General features: G+C 41.5%; 1 protein-coding gene across 2 annotated transcripts; it reads right to left on the minus strand.

Moving 5' to 3' along the window:
* Positions 1-5410: 5410 nt before the first annotated feature.
* LOC133818777 (ASI1-immunoprecipitated protein 1) lies at positions 5411-8290 on the minus strand. 2 transcript variants are annotated; one of them, XM_062251824.1, is made up of 3 exons: positions 8135-8290; positions 6819-7362; positions 5411-5898 (listed from the first exon to the last, which is right to left on the minus strand). In XM_062251824.1, the coding sequence occupies exons 2-3, from the start codon at positions 7263-7265 to the stop codon at positions 5743-5745; spliced, it is 603 nt and encodes a 200-aa protein (XP_062107808.1). In that variant the 5' UTR covers positions 7266-7362; positions 8135-8290; the 3' UTR covers positions 5411-5742. The 2 variants fall into 2 exon arrangements, with proteins under 2 accessions (XP_062107808.1, XP_062107809.1); XM_062251825.1 differs by having other exon boundaries at positions 6819-7252; positions 8135-8279.
* Between the last annotated feature and the right edge of the window lie 12501 nt (positions 8291-20791).

Here is a 20791-nt window from a genome sequence, read left to right on the forward strand (position 1 = left end):
CGAGAAGGTGAAGTGTTACTTATGCCATGAAGAAGGACAAATCAGAAGATATGCTCCAAAGAGGAAGAATGCTGGAAATGACAAAGGAAACGAGCACGTGAATGCTGCTGCTCTAGATGAAGGCCAGGAGATATCCTTGTTGTCCTAAAACTAAAGAGGAATCTTATTTCTTTGGGAATGTTGGACGATCACAGCCGTAGTTATTACAAAGGTGGTGGTGGTGTCCTGAAGGTTTGCAAAGGGGTCCATAGTTGTGATTAACGGAGTGTGGAATAATGGTTTGTCCATCTCGTAAGCGAGCATGGTGGTTAGAATTGCTACCACTGTGATAGACTCAAAATTTTCAAAATCACAAATACTGCAAAAAAGACTTTGACATGTGAGTGAAAGGAGCCTGCCAGATTTTCATAGGCAACGGTTGTGCAGAGATAAAGTGGAGAAGCTGAAGTTATGTGAATGTTCAAACTGCATCTTCGGCAAAACAACTAGAGATGAAGTTCAGTCCTGTTCATACCACCAAAGAATATCATAACTGTGTTCATTCAGATTTGTGGGGATCATCTAGACAAGAATCACTAGGTGGAGGTTGTTAATTTTTTTCCCTATCATTGATTACTGTTCCAAAAAAGTTTGGGTCTACATCTTGAAATCCAAAGATAAAGCTTATGAGAAGTTCAAGATCTTGAACAAGATAAGACAGTTAAGGTTCAAATAAAACAAGAAAGAAGATGGAAAATATAGGGTATCCAGGGAAAAAGTAATAGGCTAGGACAACAAAAATTTCACAAGGATCACCAGATTACACATAATTTTTGCTATAGGCCAGGACAACAAAAATTTCATAAAGATCACAAGATAGCATACATAATAAATTAACATGATGAAGAGTAAAAACATTTTAAATATCTTTACTACTTGATTCAATAAAATCAAGACTTTCTTGAAAGAATGTGTAGGCACCAACACTCTAAATATTACACTAAATTTATTTGTGACGACTCTATTGTATTCTGAACACCTTGAAAAGCAAAATTTTGATTATGAGAATATATGTTGAGAAACAAAATTTTGATTATGAGAATATAAAGACTCTACACTTCAAGTCTCCAATTGGCACTTAGGCCTATGGATTAGGTGCTCTCACATACGCATACATTACACATACATATTTGTAGAAAATATTGTTTTTTATTTTCTGTTATTATTTTAATTAATTTGGTATGCCTCAAGAATGGGAAACCAATCTGTACACAATATATTTTTTCCTTTTTTGGAGGATTTTAGGTTGATTTAGTACTATTGTAATTACCCTAGAATATTTGGTATTTAATACCAAATTAGTCTATAGTTTGTAAAGTGCCTATTTAAATGGAAGTGTTCTCAAATAAATAATATCTCAAAATATATTTTCCACATGGTATCAAAGCCGATACCCTCACCCTAAGGAATCACAATTTTTTTCTCCCTAGCAATTGTAGCCTTTTTTTTCCCTTCAATATCGCTGCCTTCTCTTCTTCCTTATGGCCACCTTACCTAATCCCACCATCTCTGATGATACCACATTCGACTCCACCATCAACAAGGGCTCTTCTAATGCCTCTCCTTCATTTGATGACAGGCAAGCCTTGACAGCAGCACCACCCAAGCCTTTCCCATTTTCTCCAGCCCAAATCACTCAATTCCATCAGCTATTGAGCACGACAACCAATGCTTCCGCATCTGATCCTTCGTCTACTTCCACTCAAGGTACCTCTGCTGCCTTCAATGCTCAAAAATCTGCCTGGATAGTAGACTCTGGGGCTTCGGACCATATGATTGGTCAGTCTAGTCACTTTACCACTTATACTCCTTGCCCAGGTACTCAAAAAATTAAAATAGCTGATGGTTCTTTTTCTTCTGTGGCTGGTAAAGGATCTATTACATTATCATCTTCCATTATACTCCATGATGTTCTTCATGTTCCCAATCTTTCCTGTAATCTTCTTTCTGTCAGTAAAATAACCCATGATCAGCAATGTTTTGCTTCGTTCTCACCACTTGGTTGTAATTTTCAAGATATTTCCTCGGGGAAGATGATTGGGAATGCGAAGGCATGTAGCGGACTGTATTACTTTGATCCGTTTCCTCCTGCTCAAGTTGATAACGCTTTTATTTCTGGTTGTATTTCTGCCAATAATAATGATATAATTCGGTGGCATTATAGGCTAGGTCACCTAGTTTTTCATATTTAAAATATTTATTTCCTAAATTATTCTAGAATAAAGACTTAAGCTTACTTAAATGTGAAATTTGTCAATTCGCCAAACATACACGTGTTGTTTTTCGTTCAATCCCCTACAAATCAACTCGGCCTTTTAATCTTATTCATAGTGATATACGGGGACCATCTAGAATAACCAATACTACAAATACAAAATGGTTTATCACTTTTATTAATGATCACACACGTGTTAGTTGGGTGTTTTTGCTTGCCATGGCTTTTAAAAATTTCCACTCTATGATCAAAAATCAATTCAATGCAAATCTCCAAGTCTTACACACTGACAATGGAACTGAATATTTCAACTCAATCTTAGGTGATTATCTTCTTTCTCATGGCATTGTGCATAAAAGTTCATGTGCAGGCACACCCCAACAAAATGGGATTGCTGAATGAAAAAATAAACACCTATTGAAAATTGCTAGAGCAATTATGTTCACAACCTCAGTTCCAAAACATTTTTGGGGTGAGGCTATCCTCACTTCTGCCTATCTTATCAATAGAATGTCGTCTCGAGTGTTGAACTTTCACACTCCTCTATCTATGCTTCTCAAGGTATATCCAAATACACCGATGGTTTCAAATCTTCCCTTGAAAACATTTGGGTGTGTTACTTATGTTCATGTTCTCGGTCCAAACCGATCTAAGTTTGATCCTAGAGCCCTTAAATGCGTCTTTTTGGGTTATTCTTCTACAAAAAAGGGATATAAGTGCTATCATCCCCCTACTCGTCGTCTCTATGTCTCCATAGATGTTACATTTCATGAAGAAACACCCTTTTATCCCAACCTTTCACTTCAGGGAGGGACAGCGAGTGATGTTTCTAGTTGGGATACCTGTCTTCCCAAGACTTTTCCTGAAATTTCAAAGTTTCCAAACTCATCTGAGCAACAACAATCTCCGCCACCTAAGACTAAGGAGCTCTTAGTCTACTCTCGGCGACCAAAACATCATCAAGTAATACAGTCCACTAATGCTCCAACATCTCATGAATCTGATCCACAGACTACTCCTGATGTAAGTAATCCTTCTCTTGAACCTATTTTACTTGATAATATTCCTAATGTTGAGTCTTCCAGTGTGATTGAACCTGAGTCTGAGTTACCTATTGCCAAAAGAAAGGGAGTTCGGAGTTGTACTCAACACCCAATGTCCAGATATGTTTGCTATAGTAAACTCACTCATCACTATAGAGCCTTCCTGTCAAAAGTTGAGCAAGTGGTAGTTCCCAAGGATATTGCCGAGGCACTTGCACAAAAAGAATGGAAGCAAGCAGTGTATGACGAAATTGGGGCGTTAGAAGCCAACACCACATGGACAATTGTCAATCGGCCTTGAGATAAACATGTGGTAGGGTGTAAATGGGTGTTTACAGTTAAGCACAAGGCTAATGGAACAATTGACCGGTACAAGGCAAGACTAGTTGCAAAGGGGTTCACTCAAACACATGGTGTAGTTTACAACGAGACATTTGCTCCTAAATACTGTGAGGGTCCTGTTATCTATTGCTGCCAATCTAGATTGGCCCTTACAGCAGCTAGACATCAAAAATGTCTTTCTCAGTGGATATTTGGAGGAAGAAGTTTATATGAGAGTTCCTCCAGGCTTCGAGGACAGATATGGAAAAGAAAATGTATGTCATCTGAAAAAATCTCTCTATGGTCTAAAACAGTCTCCAAGGGCGTGGTTCGAAAGATTTAATCAGGTGATAAAAAGGCATGGTTACAAACAAGCTCAATCTGATCACACACTGTTTTTCAAACACTCACAAGAGGGTAAGGTGACTATCCTCATTGTTTATGTCGATGATATGATAATAACAGGTGATGATTATGAAGAGCAAGACAAGCTTAAAGGTGTACTAGCCCAGGAGTTTGAAGTGAAAGACCTTGGACCTATGAAATACTTTCTAGGTATGGAGGTGGCAAGGACTAAACAAGGAATTTCAGTATCACAGAGAAAATACATTCTGGATCTTCTCAAAGAAACCGAAATGAGTGGTTGTAAACCTGTAGCAACTCCAGTTGAACCAAAAGGCAAGTACAAAAAGAATACGAAAGAGAAGACAGTATACAAGGGAATGTATCAACGATTAGTGGGTAAACTAATCTACTTGTCTCATACCCGACCCGACATTGCTTTCGCCGTGAGCCTGGTTAGTCAATACATGCACAATCCTCTTAAAGAACATTTAGAAGCTGTGTACAGAATCTTACGTTACCTAAAGAAAACACCTGGGACTGGCTTATTGTTCAAGAAAAATGAAAAACGAGGTGTTGAGGCATTCATCGATGCTGATTGGGCAGGATCAGTTGAGGATAGAAGATCAACCACTGGCTATTGTACCAAAGTTTGGGGGAACTTAGTTACTTGGAGAAGTAAAAAACAATCAGTAGTAGCTCGAAGTAGCGCAGAAGCGAAACTTAGAGCTCTTGCTCAAGGAGTATGCGAGCTAATATGGATTAAACGTATATTTGAAGAGCTGAAACTTCAAAGAACGAAGCCTTTAAAGTTATATAGTGACAGCAAATCAACAATCAGCATTGCACATAACCCAGTTCATTATGATAGAACGAAGCATGTGGAAGTGGATAGACACTTCATTAAAGAAAAATTGAAGAGAAAGAGTTATGTGTTGTGTATGTTCCCAACAAACAACAGCAAGCTGATATTCTAACTTAAAGCTTATCGAAAGACAGTTTTAATGAGATTGTTTTCAAGCTGGGCATGTGGAATCTCTATGCACCAGCTTGAGGGAGGGTGTAGAAAATATTGTTTTTTATTTTCTGTTATTATTTTAATTAATTCGGTATCCCTCAAGAATGAGAAATCAATCTGTACACAATATATTTTTTCCTTTTAAGGAGGATTTTAAGTTGATTTAGTACTATTGTAATTACCCTAGAATATTTGGTATTTAATACCAAATTAGTCTATAGTTTGTAAAGTGCCTATTTAAATGGCAGTGCTCTCAAAGAAATAATATCTCAGAATATATTTTCCACAATATTGTTCTCATTGAAACTCAAATCCCCTTGTGCTATGTCTCCAACTTGACCTCTTACCTTTCTCCTTCAAAAATTCTTAAATGTCAAGTTGGTACCAATTAATCTAAATAAATGATGCTATAAACTATCAACTAAGATGAGATTGGTCTCATTGCAATTGCAACATCTATAATATGCTTCTAATATCATACGCAGTACTCACCAGTCACCAGTACCAGTAAAAAAAAACTGATGCTGCAAAAAACATCTATCATATTTACATCTACATGCCCAAAGTTTGGGTGGACTTGAATTAGAACAGTTTCTTGGGTGACTTCAGTCTGTCTATCTAGAAAAGTAACCTAGTATATATAAACAAATTTGCGAATGCGTTTCACCACACTAATGGAGCCTTAAAGGCAGTTACCTAGTGCAGTTACCTAGTATCTATCTGACATTACTTGTTAGACATGAGGGAGATCCTAATCTGAAAGCCTATCCTTCGTTGGGGGGGCGAATGTTATAATGACGTGCCAAGCGCTTAGCGGTTCCATCAGCCACCACACCATCCATCAACTCATGCTTCTTATAATGTGTTTTGAGTTCTTCTTGCTGCTTCTTTGCAAGCTTCTCCTCTTCTTGTAGTTGTTTCTACAACAAACAATGTAAAAGAAAATAACTTCAAAGGCAAGCCTTGGATAAATAAACAATAATACATTAAAAAAAAAACTTAAATTACTGCCAATCAATTGAGTTACTATATGCTCATATTTTGTGTTTCACTCCTGACAATAGACTTCAGTCTCGTCAAGTGGCAATAGTAAGAAAGGGAAAGTGATGTGGAGGTGATACATACCAACTGATTGAATGCTTTGAGTGAATCTTTATTGAAAAACAGAACCAAAGTTACAAGGTTTTCCAAGCAATTCAAGACCTTGGAATATCTCCACAGAGAATAACTCTCAACAATTACAACAATAATCAACAAGACTCTCTACTGACTTAGGTTCAATTTATAATACAACTAGGCTAACTAGAATAGCTGCCTAGCTGACTAGGATAACCACTTAAACACTCAGCCCTTCACCCAGTATAACTTGTTGACTTGGACATTAGTTACTAACCCAGGTCAGCCACTAATTGGAACTTCTATTATGCCTGGAATATGTTAGACGAACAGCTGGTCTAACAGGAGGTGTGCCATTTTCACTTTGTTTTGGGCTCAAGAGAAGTTGTCTCTATAGAACAAACTTATGTATTTTGCTTCTTGCAAGCAACAACCTTGTAATCAGATTAGAAAGCTGTAGTACAGCCTGCAGTGTAGTAATTAGGATTGCTTTTGTCTGTGCTTGCGTTGGCTATTTATCCTATTTCATAGCTACATTCACAGACTTTAATTTATTCTATACTATTTTCTTTTGCTCTTACTAAATTACAATTTCTATTTCCTATTTAAAGAAGAAGAAAAAAACACAACTTTTTTTAGTGTATAGTACGGAAAACAAATTAAATTCAAAGAATGTATGAGTTGCAGGTAGGAAATAAAGTTGTATCCTAGAAGAGAACATTACCTTAAGCAAGAAATCAGCTTCTTTGAAATGAGTTTGAGAAAGCTGCTTGAGTTTCTTTGCTATTTCAAAATCAGGATCACCAGGATCAAGCCAGCGACATTGTATTTTTCTATCGGGTTTCCTAGGGCGATCATCAAACATCTCCTCCTCAGCAAGGCGTGCCCTCACAGGTCTAGGCATCCCAGATATCATGAAAGGGAACTGTGTGATCACAGAGACAACAGCATCAGCTTGTTTTTTATTCTCCATCTCCGCTAACGCACACTTTGGGATATTTCCAGGCACAATGTAGTTCGGAATGAACTGTACACTAATTACACTGCCAAACTGATCTAGAGCATTTCTCATAACAGGTTCAGTAACCTGTGGTGAGAGGTTGTCAACATAAACTGTACGTTTAACCTTCTCTTGAAATGCAGCGTACTCTTCCTTCTCTGGGGTTCCCATATTTGGAATAGTAAAACCAAAATCAACAAACCAAACTATAAAGAAGCGTTCTCTTCCTTGTTTAAAGTTCACTTAATTGGAATAGTAAAACAAAAATCTGGCCAAAATCAACAAATCGAACTATAAGAAGGCTTACAATTTAAAGGAAAAACATATAAGTATATTACAACATCACAAAGCAAACCACCTCCGTAATAAAAAGTGAAGAGACTATCAAAACACTTAGTGGTGGTTTGCGTTTGATAGTCTAACAATCTTACTGATGATTCATAAGTACTTGAACAATTTAGTCTCTGAGAAAAGAAAAAAAAATACAGTATTTGCAGTAACTGAACCCAATAGAAATATTGAACTCAATTTTGAGTGTCAAAAACATAATTGAGATATAGATTACCTTTCCTTTTCAATTCACCTGGCCAAGGCTAAGATTCATGCATTCTTTAGTCTTTCTCTTATCAACTGTTTTATTTATATTTTTAAAACTCTAGTACATCAATCAGTGCAGTTATCCAAAGATTCAAAAGAATATTGAAAAGTACAGTCTAAATGATTTTTGTGTATATAGGATACATTTACTCATGTTTATGCCATTAAAATTTTTGCGCTAATGTTAAACACAATCTTCAAAAACACTCCCATGGGAAACCAAAAGAAGAAAAAGAAAAAAGAAAGCCAAAAAATATTTCAAATTTATCATTGTACTAACCATCCAGAATTTTTTTACCATGAACTCTAATTTTCTATATCATCTTCTAAATAAAAGAATAAAACCCTCACCAAAGGCCTTCTGACTTAACATATTTAAAACATAACTCATAAATGCAAAGAAAATCAAAAATCAATCTTGAATTCCAAGTGAGAGTCAGTACCTCCAAGGTATAAACCCTAGACAGCAAGACAGCACCGTGAGTCGGAGGCGCGAGGGAGAAAAGGTGGGTGGATGTGCATGTGTGTAGAAAAAAGAGGAGAAAGAATGTGATGATTATGAAACCAATTTTTCGTTTGGGCTTTTCGTTTGGGCCACTAAATATTATCAAAACGGGTATTTGCGGATAAATACTCAAACTCTTGCATTTGCTACTTATATATACCCAAACTCCAAAAATAGCGGCAAAAATCCTCAAACTTTTAATTTGGATGGTTCTGTTGGTACCTAGTCCATTAACACTAAGATTGGGCACTAACTAGGATACATGTAGGACCAGTTTTAATTCTCGTTTTTATTTTTTTTATTTCTTTTTGTTTACCCAAAAACGGCCCCTGATGACGTGGCAGAATTGACCTACACGTGGCAGGCACATGACGACTTTAAGTGAATGTATCATGATCGGCCATCGACCAGAAAGTTATGTGTTTATGAAGCATCATACTTATGTGCGACCAGCCTGGTCGCATACTTTCATTTATTTCCTTTATTTATGCAAATCTATAATTACGCATTAATTACAATTTCTTTTATTACCTAGATACGCAAGTCTTAATTGTAATTAAGGCCTATTGGCCCATGTATTATTCTTAAGCCTATAAATAAGAATCAAAGGGCTCGAGGGAGGGGACTTTTTGATCTTTTGAATCCTGAGAGAGAATTATAGTGTGATTATTCACGTTGTAATTCTCACAAGGCTTGTGAAACTCATGAACCCTAGTTCATTGATCACAGTATTGGGACTCTACATCAATAAGAACACTAAGTGGATGTAGGTCATTACCATCCAGTTGGGGTCGAACCACTATAAATCGTTTGTGTCGTTTACTTTTCCATTTGAATTTCTTCTTGTTTTCATCTCATTTCATATCGTTTATCTGACTCTATGTCGTTAACTAATTTGAGGGTCAACATTTTGGTGCTTTCATTGAGAGATGAATTCTAGACTATCAAGAAAATCAAATGGCTAAAACATCCAAAAAGACGGGGCAGACTTCTGGCGCTGCGTCCACCTAGCCTCCTCCACCAAATGTGACTGAAGACGGAACATCGCTGGATTTCGAAGAGGAGGAAATGGATTCTGAAACCCTGAGGACAAAACTGATTGTGTTGCAAGAGGAGTTGTCCAATCTGAGGGCCAACCAGGAGAATGCGGCTGAAACGATGGCGTTGCAGCAGAGGGAAATCGAACGTCAACGCCAAGAGTTGAATGAGCGGCAGGCTGACATGGACTGTCGGCAAAGAGATGCCACTGCCTCCCTGGAAGCAGCCATTCAGTTGACCCAAGGACAAGTTACGCCGACTTCTCAACCGGATCAGCCACCAAGTGCACCATCACAACAGGCCCCAAACCCAAGTCCTCCACTTCAACCGGCAAGCCCTCAAAGGCAGGAGCAACCATCTGCTGCTCAACAGGATATCCCATTTCAGGACCCTGAGCAACAGCCACCTTCTCGTGCTGGTCAAGATAATCCCCAGCATCAAAGGCAGAATAGGGTCGGGCAGCCTCCCTGAAGCCCTAGACGCCCAACGGCTGAGGAACTAAATCCACCGAGCAGGAGGAAACATCCTTCTGCTAACAGAAGGCACGCCGAGTTAAGCTCTGCAGTCAGGAAACCCCCACGACATAATAATGCCCAGGGACCCACTGACCAACATAGACCTCCCCCTGACGCTCGGGAGATGCCAGCTAAAGGAGGGAATAGTGCGACCAGCCGGTCGCGTCATAGCCAGTCGCGTTTTAGAGACGACCATGACTATAATGAAGCTGATTCCGGCTGAGGGAATGCTGGTCGGGTTCAAAGAGAGAGAGGTGGAGAAAGGAACCCCCACCAAAAGAAAATAGGCATACAAGCCAAAACGCTGAGGGGCAGCCTAACGTTTTTGATCGGCTGGGCCCTAGCGAGCAAAGGCGCAGAGATGGTGACTTGAGAGATGTGCTCAACGACAGGTGCGAAAGGCACGATGAGTACGCTCCTCCGGCACCAGTCGCCCCTATGATCCCAGACGCCGTACAGGCCCAGATCATTGCACTAAACCAGGCCGTCTAGCAGCTGGTGGGGAGCCGGACATCCCACATCGAGTATGATCAGAGAAGAGGCACTCCATTCATACAAAGAATAGTTGTGGCAGAAACCTCTAGCAAGTTTAAGATGCCAATACTGCCCAATTTTGATGGATATGGGGACCCCGTATCTCACGTGAATAAGTTCGAGATACAGATGGACATCTAGAAGGCGTCAAATGATGCTCGCTGCAGGATCTTTCCGGCCACCCTATCTGACACCGCTTGGAAGTGGTTTTTTAATTCCCTCCTGCTAGCATAGTGTCATGGGAAATGTTTGTGAAGGAGTTCTACGGGCAATTCTATGCAGGTCGTGTTCACCCGACTGAAGCCAATCAGCTGGTCGAGATACGCCAGAAGGAGGGAGAGTCCTTAAAGGAGTATGTCCAACGTTTTATGCAAGCGGCAGCTGGAGCTAAAACAGTTGGCGATGAAGGGAAAATGATGGCCCTTACTGCTGGAGTGAGGCGCCACTCTCCCCTCTGGAACAATTTAAGGAAGAATGGGGTGAAGAGTACCCAGGAATTCCTTGATCGAGCAGACCGGTACATTAAGCTCGAAGAGGCGATTACCAACGAAGGGAAGTCGCTTGCGAAAGACAAGGGACCAAAGGAAAATCCCGCTAAAGCCGCCAACAGGTTGGATAAACCCAATGGCAACGGCAAAGGCAACGGGAACGGTAAAAATGGTGGAAAGAGAGCGAACAACGAGCCGTCAACGACCGAAAATAAGCGCCTTAAGGGCAATAGGTACGAGGCAAGATTCACGAACTATACGACCCTTGTCGAAAGTAGAGCGGAGGTATACTAGGCGACTAGCTCCAATGTCCCTTACAAGCGACCAACGCCTATAAGGAAGGATATCTCCAAGAGAGATACAACGAAGTTTTGTCGTTTCCACAACGACTATGGTCATGGCACTAATGAGTGTAACTAGCTGAAAGATGAGATTGAGTTCTGTTGACTGTGAATTTAGCCAACGACGTAAGAACGTCAACTACGACAAACCTTCAAGAGAATTATAAACGACAACAGACAGTTTTTATGAATGAAAGTAAATAACACGAGATTTTATAGTGGTTCAGCCCCGATGATCGGTAATAGCCTAATCCACTTAGAGATTTTATTACTGTATTCACACTCAAGATCAGATGAACCAGAGTCAAATGAGTTTCTTCAGTGCAAATATTCCAGAATACAAAAAAGGGTTTCTCTCAAGAACAACACACTTTCTCTCTCTAGAACACAGATTAACTCTCAATTTGCCAAAAAGTCCTTTTACGATCCTCCCAACTCTCTATTTATAGACCTGGGATTCTCAACTGATATCCCCTTTAGATAGGGATATTTCATTATTTACCTAATATTTATATTACAAAATAAACATTCAAAATACAACTGATCCCTAAATTCAAGTGAGGATTGAGTGATTCCCGGATGCTTGGACCAATTCTCACTGAGGTAGTTTCGGGCAGTTTGACGTAGTCTCTTATGCATGTTGACTAATCTTCAAGCCTTTCGTAGATCAAAGGTGGTATGTGCATGATTCTCCTCGGACAAAGGTCAGGTACATTTGGCTCTCCTCGGACTAAGGTCGTCCGAGGGTACTTACTTTGCTTATTACTTCGGGCACATTCGAGGTATACCCCTTCATTGTGTCCGATCGGACACAATGGTTGTCTTCTTTGGCTTAAGGTGGTTCAAACCACCCTCTTTGACTCCTTCAGTCAAGGTCCGATCGGACCTTGCACTCTCCTCCCCGGACAAGGTGGTCCGAGCCATCTTTCTTGCCATCTCCTTGGAGCAAGATGGTTCAAGGCACTCCTTCAGGCGTCTTGTTCGATCGGGCACAATGCCCCTCTCCTCGGACCTAAATGGTCCGAGCCTTCTTCGTTCAACCAAGGTCCGATCGGACCTTGGTCCTTTCTCTTCGGACCAAGGTGGTCCGAGCCACCACTTACATCTCCTTGGACCAAAATGGTCCAAGGTACTCCACAAGCTCCATGTCCGATCGGACACATCCTTCTTCTCCTCGGACCAACATGGTCCGAGCCTTCCTTTGTTCAACCAAGGTCCGATCGGACCTTGGACTCTTCTTTTACATATCACCACCTTGGACTCAAACGACCCAAGGTACCTCCTATGAGCATGTTCGATCGGGCATAGTCCTCTCCTTTTCAACCAAGGCTCGATCGGGCATAGTCATCTCCTTGGACCAAAATGGTCCAAGGTACCCAAAAGCATCATGTCCGATCGGACACAACTTCCTTCTCCTCGGATTAAAGTGGTCCGAGGTATACTTCTCCTTCTCACCTCATTCAAGCCCAAGTGTACCTCTTCCACATCATACCCGATCGGCCATTATGTGGCTTTCCCCTTGAGTAAAACTTGAGCCTTGGTCATTCTCTTTGAACTCATTCGAACCAAGCTTAACAAGAGGTCCCCTAAGCTTAGGTCCGATCGGACCTATTGCTTTTATACTTCGAACCAAAATTCAAACCTCCCCTTCAACTTCTTGGACTTGCTCCAATTTAATAAGGGTCTTTAAACTGAGGTCTGAGCCAAGCAACCCCTAGTCCAAATATTCTCTTCGATCGGGCGTATTTGGCTTGACTATCTGTCTCATTCCTTAACTGATGTATTGGGCCATTACTAAGCCAGATCACCCCACTAACTCATGCCATGTGTCAATTTCACTGCCACGTCATTCTTTTCAAATTTTTGGGATAACAAGTTCCTTATCAAACAAGGACACCTGAAGAGATACGTACGAGCCACTGGAGAGTCTCAACGAGAGGCTCAAGGAGGCAACGAGCAGGCACCTATATGCCAACGCTCACCACCTTTACAGCCAGCTCATGTGGCAGGTATGTTGTTAACAATCTGTGGCGGTCCACACCTTGCAGGAGATAGTGGGAAGGTAAGGGAGTGATATGCTCAGACCTTACGCCATGACCAGGACATTGAAATGTTGAATATGGAGGAGCGAACTCCCAAAAAAGCTCGAACAGAGGAAGACCTAATAACTTTCTCTAAGCTTGACGCTCAACATATCTGATTCCCTCATTCAGACCCTCTGGTCATGGACATCCAAATAGCCAACATAATGGTTAAGAGGGTGTTAGTTGACATAGGGAGCTCAGTAAACATCTTGTACAAGTTTGCACTAGAATGAATGAAGTTGTCAGTGAAGGACCTGGATCCATGCAACCAAACCATTTATGGTTTTTCTAGCGAAGGGCTCACGCCAACAGGGTCAATTAGGCTTCCAGTTACAATAGGAACTGCACCTGCGAATAGGACATTACTCACTACTACTTTATAGTAGTTGATTGTCCTTCCGCGTACAATGTTGTGATTGGAAGGCCCATTCTGGTCGACATGTGAGCTGTAACCTCGGTTTGGCACCTCGCCATGAAGTTCCCAACTGACGCAGGGGTAGGATGCATGTTGGGAAACCAGCGAGAAGTGAGGGAATGCTATAATTCCTCGATTACTAAGGCGAAGAGGGGTGGATCGAGGGAAGTCACCAGAAAAGAGTTGCAGTTGGCCGATGAAATACAAGCCCAATCAGGTGAGCGCGTCACCAAATAGGGTGTTCCCCAAAGTGAGGATAGGGATTTAGATCCTTGCTTTAGGGATTGTGATGAGGAAGTAGAACCAATCGAGGACCTTGAAGAGGTCCAACTCGATGAGGCAAATCCGATCAGGGTTGTGAAAGTCGGTAAAATCTTAAAGACAACAACAAAACAAAAGCGGGTGGAATCTTTTAAGAAGAACCAGGAAGTCTTTGCCTGGTCGCATCAAGATATGGTTGGAATTGACCCAGCAGTTATCAGTCATGTCCTGAACATATATAAAAAAATTCCACCAGTACAACAGAAAAGAAGGATGCTTGACAAAGACAGATCGAAAGCTTTAAAGGAAGAAGTTGAGAAGCTAAAGGAGAACGGATTCATCAGGGTAGCGTTTTATCCATCATGGGTCTCTAATCCCGTACTAGTTCCCAAGTCGAATGGCAAATGGAGAACGTTTATGGATTTTATAGACCTTAATAAAGCCTACCCTAAAGATTGTTTCCCGCTTCTGAGGATCGACCAGCTAGTCGATGACACCTCGGGGCACGAGATCCTACCATTTATGGATGCATACTCTGGATACATTCAAATTAGCATGCACCCGCCTGATGAGGATCACACGAGCTTTCAGACTGATACAGGGTTTTACTGCTATAAAGTAATGCCCTTCGATTTGAAAAATGCTGGTGCGACTTACCAGCGATTAGTCAATCACATGTTCAAAGAGCTGATCAGTATAAACATGGAAGTATATGTTGATGACATGCTGGTTAAGTCAAAGAAGGCAGAAGAACACATTGAGGATCTGCAAGAGTGCTTCAACGTCTTGAACAAATATCAGATGAAGTTAAATCCCCTTAAGTGTTCCTTCGGAGTTGGATCATGGGAATTTTTGGGATTTATAGTGAATTCACGAGGTATTGAAGATAATCCCGAAAAGATCAAGGCCCTGGTCCATATGAAATCGCCAACAAAGATAAAAGATGTTCAAATTTTAACCGGGAGGATTGCCGCTTTAAGTAGATTTATCTCTAAATCCACGGATAAGTGCGTCCCGTTTTTTAATCTACTTAGGGGCAATAAAAAATTCGAGTGGATGGAGGAGTGCGAGCAGGCTTTCCAGGCTCTAAAGTCTCATATGTCGCAGCCACCGATTCTATCTAAGCCAGTTGAAAAAGAAACTCTGTTCATCTATTTAGCGGTCACAAAATATGCTGCAAGTGCTGTCTTGGTAAGAGAGGAGGAAAATGTGCAAAAAGTTGTATATTATATAAGCAAAAGGCTAATGAGAGCAGAACGGTGGTATCCTCCCATTGAAAAATTAGCCTATTGCTTGATCTTAGCCTCCAGAAAGCTGCGGCCATACTTCCAAGCTCACCCCATCACAGTACTAACCGACCAGCCCCTACGGCAAGTTCTGCAGAAACCAAAAGTCGCTGGTCGATTATTGAAATGGGCAGTTGAACTTGGGCAGTTTGATATTTCTTACTCGCCACGAGCAGCAGTAAAGGGACAAGCTCTGGCAGACTTTGTCGCATAGCTCACTGGGCTTCCATACATTGAACAGATAGAAGAGCCTGAGCCTCAAAGCCAAACTCCTTCTTGGAAGTTGTTCACAGATGGCTCTTCTAATGAGCACCACGCTGGAGCCGGTGTTATTTTGGTAACGCCTAAAGGACATCGATTCCACTGCGCAATCAGATTCGACTTCATAGCGTCCAATAATGAAGCCGAGTACGAAGTGCTGATCGCAGGGTTAAGATTAGCTAGGGACATGAACATAAAGTCACTTGAAATCTCTAGTGACTCCCAGTTGGTGGTTAATCAAATTACTGGAGAATATCAAGCCCGAGGTCTGAAGATGGTTGCTTACTTGAACAAAGAAAATGATTTGTTGGCGCAATTTGAAAAATATACTCTCCAGCAAGTACCTCGCGACCAGAACTCAAACGCTGATGCTTTGGCCAAATTAGCAAGTGCAAAGGATGCTGACACTCTAAATATAGTGCTTGTTGAACTGCTGTCCGCACCAAGCATCAAAGCAGAAGAAACCTCTCTGGTAATTCAGGCAACAAACATGTGGACGGCACCCTTCATTGAGTACTTAACGCATGGAGTACTGCCAACAGACAGAAACAAAGCAAGAACCCTCCAGAGGCAGTCTGCTCAGTTTATCCTAGTCGATAGAATTTTATACAGAAGGGGGTACTCAATGCCACTCCTAAGGTGTGTCTCAAAAGAAAAGGCCAAAGAATTAATGCGAGAAGTCCATGAAGGTTTATGCGGGGATCACGCTGGGGGCAGAGTTTATCAAAAAAGATCTTAAGGCAAGGATACTTCTGGCCAATAATGAATGAAGACGCTTTGGACTTTGTTCGAAGATGTGACAAGCGTCAGAGATTCTCCAAGATACCACGAGCAGCCCCTAATGAGTTAAAGCAAATGCAAAGCCCGTGGCCATTCGCAGTGTGGGGAATAGATTTGATTGGGTCTTTGCCCACAGGAAAAGGCAACGTCAAATATGTCATGGTAGCTGTTGATTACTTCACAAAGTGGGCTGAAGCTAAGCCACTGACAACCATAACGACCAAGAAAGTGTTGGATTTTGTGGTTAAGAACATAGCGTGTCGCTACGGGGGTCCAAGAAAAATTGTCTCAGACAACGACACGCAGTTTGATAGTGATCTGTTCACGGATTTTTGCGAGAGGGATGGGATTATCAAAAGCTTTTCTTCAGTAGCTCATCCGTAGGCAAATGGAAAAATTGAGGCTGTCAACAAAACACTAAAGGATACTCTGAAGAAAAGGCTTGAAGAAGCGAAAGGGGCATGGCCAGAGCAGTTTCCTGAAGTCCTCTGGTCGTATAGAGCATCGCATCGAACAACAACAGGCCATACTCCATTTTCCTTGGCTTATGGATATGAAACTATGTTGCATATTGAATTAGATCTGCCATCGCATCGAAGGATGGCATACGATCAAGACACCAATAGTTAGTTATTAATGGAATCTTTGGATTTGGTCGATGAAAGGTGTGAGCAAGCCCAACTCCGAGTAGCAACTTACCAGCAAAAGGTCGCTCGATATTTCAACTCTAAAGTACGTGAAAGAAAATTTAATGTGGGAGATCTAGTACTTAGAAGAGTTTTCCTTAACACTCGCGATCAAGCTGCTAGAGTACTTGGACCTAACTGTGAAGGACTATACCAAATCGAAGAAGTCCTTCAATCAGGCACCTATAAACTTGCTCGCTTAAATGGAGATCTCATTCCTTGCTATTGGAATGGAGAACACCTGCGCAAGTACTATCAATAAACAATTCTTCTAAAAGAATTGGCTTGTATTAATTTTACTTTTTACAAGTTTATGAACAAGGGTTAGTCAATCATGTGACTGATCGCTTATAAGTGTAAGATCAAATTTTTTATCACTCGTATAGACACGATTGTCCATTTATTACAAAAAATAAAAGGGACTGTGCGCAGCTAGTCAATCTTGCCAATTATTGTATTTATTACAAGTATTTGCTCATTATGTGTGTTGTTTTGCTATATTATCATTTTTTATAAATCTCTATTACGAGCAATATGTTCGAACAGGTCTTGGTCGAGGCAAGTGACCGAGGACCTAAAGCTCCTCAATCACTTGGGGGGCATATAAGGTACCTAGTAAGCAAAGCATATCGACAGGTATATGTAAACACACAAGCAAAATAAGTGAAAGCATGCTACTGTACTTAGAGTATCTTTCAAAATTTTGCTTAAATTTTGTTAAATCAAACCAAAGTATTATGCTGAGTTCGGTCATGCGAATAGGATGTTATAATATATTGCAAGTATTATAATATCTAAATATTAAAAGTAAATTGTTTTACACCGCGAGTAGTTACTGCTCGGATGTAATTCTCTGTTTAAAAGAAAAAGATGCCCGTGCAGCAAAAGATATATTGTCTTGACACTACAAACCGAGGTTCGTGTGTCCTAAATTACAAAGTTAAATAAAAAAACAGAAAAAAATTATGAAGCATGAGGATCTTGAGGAGTTTGCTGGTCGACGGAGGCCCTAATTCCTCTTCTACGCCATCGATGCTCGTAGCCAAGGAGATTTCGAGGGAGGCTGGAAATTTCGCTCTTTCCTCCTCTTCAAGGTGAGCCAGACACCTGTTTAGCTCAGAATACCTCATACGCTCTGAGAGATAGATGAAGTCTGCCTCGCAGTTATGCTTCCAGAACATATAGAAGCATTTGAAAGTGGCTCCTTTGTACCTCTCCAGGTTACTGGCATTGATCTCCTCGAGCTCTTTTATGTGCTCCTCCAACCCCTCAGTCTCCTTTCTGCTGATGACCAGATCATCTTGGAGCTTAGTGGCTTCCCTGAAGTTAAGCAAAGAAGCCTCCTTGTACTTCTCCTTGTCTTCAATGGCTTTGGTCAGGGCAGCCTGAAACTGTTTCAGCTCTTCGCCCAGCTTGGCCTTCTGTTCAAGCAGTTCAGTGTTTTTCTTTTCTGTTGCTTCAATATGCTCGGTATATTTGGCCTCAGCCGCCTTAAGCTCCTCGGTGTATTTGGCCTCAGCCGTCTTAACCTCCTCAGCGTGTCTATCCGTGGATGCTTTAAGCTGCTCACCAAGCCTCTTCTCGTATTGAGCGGCCAGAGCTCCCGAGTGGCACCAGCTAGCGCTCATGGTTAAACTTCCTACGATCAGAAAAAAGATAAACTGTTAGTGGAAAATGACAAGATAAACAAATAAAACTCATCAAAAAATGGCAACTTACGCTGAGCACTTCGTTCAGTGCACGGTTAATGATCTGGTTGACCTTCATGGAGTCGGTACCGATGATAGCCTCTCAGCTGCGTCGGTGCCTCGATAGCTTAGTAAGCCTATCTTTGGCCGAACTACGCACAATGTTCATCAAAGCCTCTCCTGTTTGATCAGGAGGTGTCTAGTCAGCAGGCGCTGGAGGACGTGTCTGGTCGACAGGGGCTGGGGGAGATGTCTGGTCGTTGGGAGATAGAGGAGGCGTTGTTTCCTTGGAAGGAACTGGTGTTGGAGGATCCGCGGTCCGAGTCTTTTTTGTTTGAGGGTTGCCGCTACTCTCTCCGCAATGTTTCCTGCTTCCCTTTTTCTTGCTCGAAGGAGTGGCGGGTTCAGGTTTGCTGTACAATTCGAACAGATCTTCAGCTGACATGATTGCAAAATAGAAGCAAACAGTCAGGCAATATAGATGGAGATATCTACTAAATCAAGAAAATAAGATCAAGGAAATTACAAGTAAAATACCCAAGCTACAACTACTGGTCGCTACATTATTTATTGTACTACTGCTACACTCACTCGCTGCCTTGAAGAAGTCTGAATTTAAATTAGGCGTGTATTTAAAGTTGTTGTCCCCGTCAAATAAATGACAGGGAATGGGAAAATTGTCTAAGAGTGAGAAGTCAGTACCGATCAAATATGAAGATTCAAGAATGGGCTCGGGATGTTCATAAACCTTCCACTTGCCCTTTCCTGGTAGAGCAGGGGTAGCAGCTGCTCGCGGGGTGCCGGAGGGTTCCCTGATGGTCACTCCCATTATCCTCCTCCTTGGAGGTTGTGACACATCGTGGTACTGCTCGGGAATTTCTCCACCGGTAGCACTCCCCGCAGTTGCTTCCCTCACATTCTGGTGAGGTGCCAAAAGGCCAACCAGCCTTAGATTATTCTTCGTGACCAGCTCTTTGACGCTTTTTTCTATATCGGTCATGCTGGGCAAGGATGCTGCTCGTATCTCCATTTCTAGAGTAGGAGCTGGTCGACGCCATGGACCTGAATGACACCAAAGTTCTAAGGAATGTGCTGAAAAGCTAAAGAAAATTAAGCGACCAGTGAATAAATAATTTATCTCCTTAAGTGAAGGCCAGATTGTTGGCGACCAAGTCTGGTATTAAAAAGTACTCCTGGAAGTACTTTCCCACGTTGGACTTGGGGGTGATCTCACTCAGGAAAGTGAGAGCAGATTCCTAGTGGAAAAAGTGGAAGAACCCCGTGTTGTTGTGATTGGGGTTGGACTTGAGATCAAACAAATAATTGATCTCGTGTGGCATAGGAACAGGCCGCTTCTTATGGCTGTACAGGATATAGAGAGTAGAGAGCACTCTATATCCGTTTGGGGTAATTTGGAAGGGAGCAACCTCAAAATAGTTGGCCACCCCCTGGAAAAACGGATGAAGAGGCAAGGTTGCCCCTGCCTCAGTGTGATATCTCGATTAGGCGCTGAAGGCACCCCCAGGCAGGTTTGCCCGCTGGTGGATTGTAGGCTTGATTAGGGTTATCCCAGGAAGTCCGTACTTCTTGAGATAATTCCCTACCATCCTAGCTGTAATATTGCTAGGAGGTACTACGTACCATTCGACCTCTAGTCGAAGGACGTCCCGAGGTTGGGTTTTTGTTTGGATTTTTGGCTGGGAAGTGTTTTCAGGATGAGGGCTGGTCGAAGGATTTTTAGCCCAAGGAGCAGGTTGTTTGGTAGGAGGAGTGGTTGTTTTATTTTTCTTTTGAGCAATGAATTCTACGCGACCCATGTTAGTTGGACTGGTCGAAGATCTATTTGAAGGGTTATGAGAAAAAGGAATTTCTGGGATTAGCAGTGACGGTTGTTCTTGATCTTTGAGTAACTGTGCGAGCAAGTCGTCGTCGATCGGCCTCTCACCTCCCCACGGGTCGTGCATGAAAATCTGCGAACAAAGAAGGGGAGATGAGAATCTACGGCCAAAAGACCAAGAAAGTGGAAAAGCTGGAATAATGTTGCTCGTGTATAAAAGTTAAGTTTTTATACGAGCAGCATCATCCTAACAAAAACACTAAATTCTATGCGAACAGTTTGGAAAACAGATTAAAAAGTAATTGAATTTTTCTACATGCTTAAAAATTGAATTTTTACTTCGATTTTACGCCCTAAAATAATAATCCTAATTCCCAAACC

Source organism: Humulus lupulus, chromosome 2 (assembly GCF_963169125.1).
Source record: "Humulus lupulus chromosome 2, drHumLupu1.1, whole genome shotgun sequence".
Lineage (NCBI taxonomy): Eukaryota > Viridiplantae > Streptophyta > Magnoliopsida > Rosales > Cannabaceae > Humulus > Humulus lupulus.